Source organism: Vulpes vulpes, chromosome 7 (genome assembly GCF_048418805.1).
Source record: "Vulpes vulpes isolate BD-2025 chromosome 7, VulVul3, whole genome shotgun sequence".
NCBI lineage: Eukaryota > Metazoa > Chordata > Mammalia > Carnivora > Canidae > Vulpes > Vulpes vulpes.
In genome coordinates, this window is record NC_132786.1 from 102,189,089 (window position 1) to 102,195,621 (window position 6,533).

The 6,533-nt window shown below is 53.3% G+C and overlaps 1 protein-coding gene across 1 annotated transcript in view; it reads right to left on the bottom strand.

Annotated features, from left to right (window-relative positions):
• Positions 1-3,913, bottom strand: part of IGF2BP3 (insulin like growth factor 2 mRNA binding protein 3) — a 149,940-nt gene extending 146,027 nt beyond the window's left edge. The window contains exons 1-2 of the mRNA XM_072764544.1: positions 3,268-3,913; positions 1,875-1,935 (exon numbers count right to left, since the gene is read on the bottom strand). Of these exons, the coding sequence (XP_072620645.1) occupies positions 1,875-1,935; positions 3,268-3,442 (236 nt within the window). The 5' untranslated portion in view covers positions 3,443-3,913. The remainder of the gene's footprint in view (positions 1-1,874; positions 1,936-3,267) is intronic.
• Positions 3,914-6,533: the final 2,620 nt, after the last annotated feature.

The window sequence follows — 6,533 nt, forward strand, 5'->3', positions numbered from 1 at the left end:
TTTAATCTACATTGTTAAAATGAAAAAGCTTTCATTGATAAATACTTGCTGCCACTGGTGGCATTTTACCTTATATACTTCCTAAAATCCCTGTTCGATATAAAGTAACAAGTATGTTTTTAGGTTGGGCAAAAGCCTTTAAGAATAAAACAGGCTGTTACCAGATGTTTTTAATCTAATTCCCTACACATGGGGAGAAATTCACACCAGGCTGGAAAAGAAAATCAGGAGAGCAAAGCAAAATAATCTACATTTACATGCAGGTCCATAAATTGTATCTGAAAAATGCCAGACATTTAATGTTTAAATTTAGAAACTCTCAAATATTAAAATGCCAGTCCTTCCACACAACCATTTGCCTCTTTTTTATTCAACATTTGAAGAAAATTAGGACACACAGGCTAAACATGAAACCAATTAGAATTTGCAGAATGTACTTACATCCCCCCCATACAATTCAGACTATGCCTTTAAATTTTTAAAGAAATGTGACTTTTCCCTCAATTTTTCAATTCCTATTAAACGGAGATCAGTTTAGATACTTTTCAGTAGGTGCTTTATTATCTTAGAAGCCTTTAACAAAGAATTCCCTTCTACTACGTGAAATAACTTGACCTCACCAAAATTCCCAACTAGAACTAAATCTCATCACACAAATACCTTTTCAATTATTCTAATAAAAATTAAGTCCATGAACAAGAGAAGTCCACAAAAATCCAGATCTCTAACAAAAACAAGGTTTGTGAAAAACGCTTTACCTAGAAGAGAACTCAATACAGAAATAGGGACATGATGACATTTTGTGCAGCCACCCCTCTCTGCAGAGCACAAGAGAAGTGCATAGCAAAGCCCTCCTGCCCTCTAGCACACACACTGACCAATACCTAACCAAACACACCCAGCCCTAGTTTAGATTAACTTTCAGCTTATTGCTTAGCCCAGGTTCGGAGTGGGGGGGGAAGGGAGGAGAGAAAGGCAGAAACCCTAATCCCACCTTGCAAAACCCAGAAAAGCACAAGCTAAACCTAGCACTGCAGTAAGGGAGTAGCGCCTTCCCAGTTAGTTACAGAGCGGGAATCTGGCCTGTTCTGGAGGAAGGAGCCATTTCTTCATATTACTCCACAGAGGTTAAAACAGTCTGCAAATCTTCCGTAAAGTGACACACTACACACGCTCTCCAAAAAGTGCAACTCCCTTGCTTAAGTAGTACAAATCTTTAGTCTTCGCAATCTCTTGGTGGTTATTTGTACGCAAAAGTGTTGGCCGGGGGAGGGGGAACAGGACGAGGGTACAGGGAAGACAAAGGCTGGTTTGCAGCAACCTGTGTAACTCTAGGGTGTCTGCAGGCTGCTGGGCCGGAGAAGCCCAGGCGTTCACTCACGTGTTCCAATCAGCGAATTCCTCCCTTCTCAGAGGCACAGCCGGCCTCCCAGGCCTCTCACACTCATTGCCGCCAACTCGGGACAGAAAAGGAAAGACACTCCACACCCACGCGTGTCTGCAGCTGCTTTCCTCTATCTGATAAGGTGGGGAGTGCGGCAGGGTCACTCACTGCTTCCTAATTCCTACAGATTCCCAAAACGGCCCTTCAAGAGTTTGATTTCCTCCTGTAGCAACTTAGAGAACCTGAGAGCTTCCGTGAGACTTCCCTGCCATTAATCCCGTGGCAGGAGCCCCAGGGGAGACCCCGGTGCCTTACCAGCACGCGCACACACACCTGCCATAAACTTTAAGGCCAGGAATAAAAGACGGAAAAGCCAAGCCACACAGTAATCCAAAAAGCGTTACGAGGACCAGAAGTTGTTTTCAGCTGTGTAGAGAGTCTTTCCGACCAATAAGGGAGAACAGGATTAATGAAAATGGAATAAACCTACCTTTGTCTTTTGGGGACAGAGTGCTCAACTTCCATAAATTTCCCGTGCAGTTCCACTTTACCTGCGGACACACAAGAGGCGGAAGGCAGTTGGCCAGGGTTAGGGGCTCTTTCCGCACGAAGGACCCTCCCGGCCTAAGCGGTGACACAGGTGACCTCCCGTGACACCCCCGCGCGCGCGCGCACACACCACCCGGCTGCGTGTCAAGGCCGGGGGGACGCCGGGGCACCCGCGGGTGGAAGGCCGACCCCTCCGGGCTGTGTGATTCGCCGCGGGGCGCGCAGGGGGTCGAGCGGCGGGCGCACCGCGGGGGTGGGGGCCGACCTCCCGCACCCCGGCCTCCTCCGCCCAACTCCGCGGCCGCCGCAGGACGCACGCGGCCCCTGCGCCCACCTCCCCGGGGCCTCCCCTAAGACGCACTCTGAGGAGGGGGCCGCGCTGGATTTTTTCGGGGGGCGCAGGGGCCCCCCGCGCTTCTCCCGGCTTCAAGCCCAGGCCCTCCAGGAGCGGGGGGCGGCAGGAGAGGCTCGAGGACCGAGCGCACCGCACGGAACCAACCTGGCGCGAAGGACGGCGCGGGCTCCCGAGGGGACTCGAGCTCGCCCCGTGCACCACGCGTGGTCCCCGCCACCCCCGGGAGGCCGCGGCCGGGACGCCCCCCCCGCCCCCCCCCCCCGCGCGCCGGCGACCCCCGGCCGCCCCCGCCCACCTGCCCCTCGGGCTCGCCCGGCGCGGGGGCCGCGGAGCGTGGAGCCCAGGTCGCGCTGGGCTGCGCCCCGCAGGATGCAGAGAAAGCTCCGGGCCGCCGTGCGAGGCACCAGCGCGCGGCCTCACTCCGCACTAGGGTCGGGGCCACTTTGCATTCTCCCACGCCCGGGGTCCGGGGCGAGCGGGGGGGGGGGGGGGACAGCGAAGCCAACACCATAAATGCCGAGCAGAGAGAGGAAGGAAGGAAGGAAGCAAGGAGGGAGGGACGGACGGAGGAAAAGAGAAGCGGGCGAACGCGCTCGGCCCCCAAGGCCCGGCGTGCCGGGGACTGGAGCCCGCGCCTGGGCCCGGGCGGGGCGGGCGCTGACGGGCGGGCGCTCGCGCTCGCGCCTCCCGCAGCCCCGCAGCCCTCGGAGCCCGCGCCGGAGCGCTCGGACAGCGCGTCCGCGTCCCCCCGCAGAGCCCCCGCGGGAGGGGGGCGCCGGGGGCAAGCCCCAGCCGAGGAGGGCTCCCCGGACCTCGCCCCACCGCCCCGCCCGGGCCTGGGGCCCTGCTGGACGCCCCGGCCCGGCCGCGGGCCTGGCTCCGGGCCCCCGCCCCCGGCAGGCCCCGGGCGGGCGGCGCAGGGCCGGGGCGGGGGCGCAGGGCCGGGGCGGGCGCGCCGGCGGGGCCGAGCCGGGCCCACCTGAAAGCGCCTCGATGGCCTTGAGGGCCCAGCTCTCGTCCGGACAGTCCACGAACGCGTAGCCGGTCTTCACCAGGAAGGGTCCCGACACCGGGATCTTGGCGTCCTTGAAGATACTTTCCAGGTCCGAAGGGACGGCATTCTCGCTGAGGTTTCCGATATACAGTTTGTTCATTGTCAAGAGTGGTTGTTTATTTAAAAAAAAAAAAAAAAGAAAGAAACACACAGAGGAAAAACGAAAAATTAAAAACCACCCACAGTGATGGAGGGCTCCGGCGGGTTTTGTTCCCCCTCGTCTTCTCGCCGTGAAAACACACAAACACAGTAAGAACCAGAGGCTAGAACGACGAGCGGAAAAAAGAAGGGAAAAAAAAACAAATCAAATCCGAAGGTTCTTGTTTTGCCTTGTCTGGCTGGGTATTAAAAAAGAAGAAAAGGAAAAAAGCCTTGCTGCAACCCAAACGTATCCACGAGTCTTCCTAACTCCGAGGAGGAGGCGGGATTAGCGAGAAAAAGGAGAGGAGGAGGGGGGAGAACTACTTTTTGTCTCTTCCTTCCCAACCCCTTTGGCATCGGCCAGCGGACTGTGAAAATATCACACTACGTGAGGGCAGGCGCCGCCTCCCCGTAAAAAAAAAAAAAAAAAAAAAAAAAAAAAAAAAACCAGAAGGGTGACTGGCAGGAGGGAGGGGGGAAGGGGGGAGGGGGGAGGGGGGAGGGGGGAGGGAGGAGGGCGCGGGAGGCGGAAAAAAATCCGCTCCGAGTGTCCGGCTTTTTGAATGAGCCACGTGTTCAAACTACAAATCAACGTCTCACGTGAGGAATCCCAGCGCCTCAATTAGAGTGGGTTTCGGGGGAAAAGAAAAAAGAGCGAGCGAGCGAGGAGGAAGAGGGGGAGGGGAAACGAGCTCGAGCGAGGGACCCTGAGGGGGGAGGAGGAGGAAGGGGAGAAGGGCTAAAGGAGCCTCAGCCGGGGCGCGGAGGGGAGCGCGGCTGGCGGCGCTGATTGTCGCGGCGGAGTTGAGAAAGGGTTATCTGGCCGGGGCGGATCCTGGGGGGAGGGGAGGGGAGGGAGGGGAGGGAGGGGAGGGGACCGGGAGGGGGCTTTGTGTGTGTGTGTGTGTGTGTGTGTGTGTGTGTGTGTGTGTGTGTGTTAAATGAGATACGGGTGGAGGTGCTAACTAGGCGGTACCTCCGCTCTACTTACCGGAGTTTTAAACATTCGATTTTTTTTTTTTTTTTTTTTGGAATAGGTAATTAACAACAGCGAGGAGTCCCCAGTTCGAACTCGCCGTGTGGCTTTGATGACATTTGGAGTGTAACCCCGGCGAAGCCGCAAGCACGTTTCCAGGGCCGCCGGGGGCGGAAAGGCGGCGAGGAGCGGGGGCGGGAGGGGGCGGGAGAGGCGGGCAGACGCGCCCCACCCCAGGCACCCTCCACGGGCCCTGGCACCGGGCGAGCGCGGCGGCCGCGAGCCAGGGCGGTGGGGGATGGGCGCCCGCCGCGTCCTGGGCGGGTGTCTGGGCGACACCTCCTCCGCCTGCGCTCGCGTTGGCTCTCGGCTCCGCGTCTGCGATTGGTTGCGCGGTTCAGAAAAGGCTCGGAGATAAATGAGGCCGGGGGCGGGCTCGGCCACCGGTGGGGGAGGGGAGCGCTGGGGCGGAGGTATTTGGCTTGGGGATGGGGGCGTCCCGGGCCTCGGAGGCCGGAGCCGAGAAGTCAGTGGGAAAAGTCCGTATCTAAACGGAAACCATTTCTTCCTGTAGTTTCCAGAGGAGGAGGAGTGGGGTAGGCTGGTACTTTTATTTAAAGAATTTTAGTTGGAGAACTTGGGGCTCTTAAAACAGGAAGACCGCTCTGCGTGACCCCTAGGTGATATTCGCGCTTGAAACGTTGTTCGAGCCCCTTTCTGCCCCTGTTCCGCCCGCTGCGGGCCAGGAGAACCGCTCAGGATTTACCCTGTAGGGAACGAGTACAATGGTGGGTGTGTGGGGGAGGGTCTGGGCCCGGTGAAGCCTTTACTGGGCCAACCAAGTGTAGACTGGAGAAGAGGAATACGGAAATGAACGTGGTGCTGGGGTTCTTGTGCAGATCTGCAAGTGTCGCTTAATGATTGTGTGCTCCACTCAACAGCTTCGTTTGCACCGGTTACTTGTGGCCGATTTTTAACAAGTAATCCATGGAAAAGATGAAATTTTATATATGCTTATTTTTAAACTGAATGAAATTCTGTGTGGCATGGAAATAGGAACGGGAATGTTCAGTGACCTGGTACTGGTAGTAGTAGAAAAGGTATTGTATGATAGACAAAATACTATGATTTAACATTGAAACATTTTCAGTAATTAAAATTGATAGGCTTCGTTTCTCTTTGTCGAATCCGTTTATGGCACTTAAAAGTGCAGATTTTTCAATTAAATTAATAACAGGTTATTTTTTTTCTACATCTAGGAATTACTGCATGATATAGAGTATTTACATTTTTTCCTTTAAAAGGAACTTATTTGGGACGCCTGGGACGCTCCTCGGTTGAACGCCTGCCTTTGGCCCCGGGAGGAATCCTGGAGTCACAGGATCGAGTCCCACAACAGGCTTTCTGCTTGGAGCCTGCTTCTCCTTCTGCCTATGTCTCTCCCTCTCTCTGTGTGTCTCTCATGAATGAATAAATCTTTTAAAAAAAAAGGAACTTATTTTATAATTTTTTGTTAAGGAACCGGAAGGTGTCAGATCATCCATTTTAAATGCAACTGTTCTTTCTAATAGGTTTTTCTTTTTCTGCCAAGCAAATCCAACTTTTTAAATGTAAACTCACTTTCACAATATTTTCATTGACATTTAACTTAGTGAAATGTTTTTACTTTATGAGATCGAGGAGACAACTGTGCTCTTGTGTAGTAATGTTCAGAACTATATTATGAGCTCTATCTTCAAAGAACATTTGGATGGTGAGATTTTAAGTTTATGGTTAGGTTGAACTTTTTAAGAGTTTACTTATTTTTCCTTTTCATGTTTTTAAAAAGAAAATCTTGGTTCTAAAAAAGAAAAATACGCATTCTTCCTTTAACTTCTGTGATATTCAAAATGTAAATAACAAAAATTATGAATTATTTTTCATGTACCTGTTGCATGTGATCAAAAGCTACTTGGAGAAATGTTTTTCATTCATTTAATAGTATTTGCTTTTCTAGGCAGGTCTTTAAATTGTATGAACTAGCCTTTTGATCAAGTAACTTTTAGTAATTTTTGAGTAAGGACAAATTTTATAT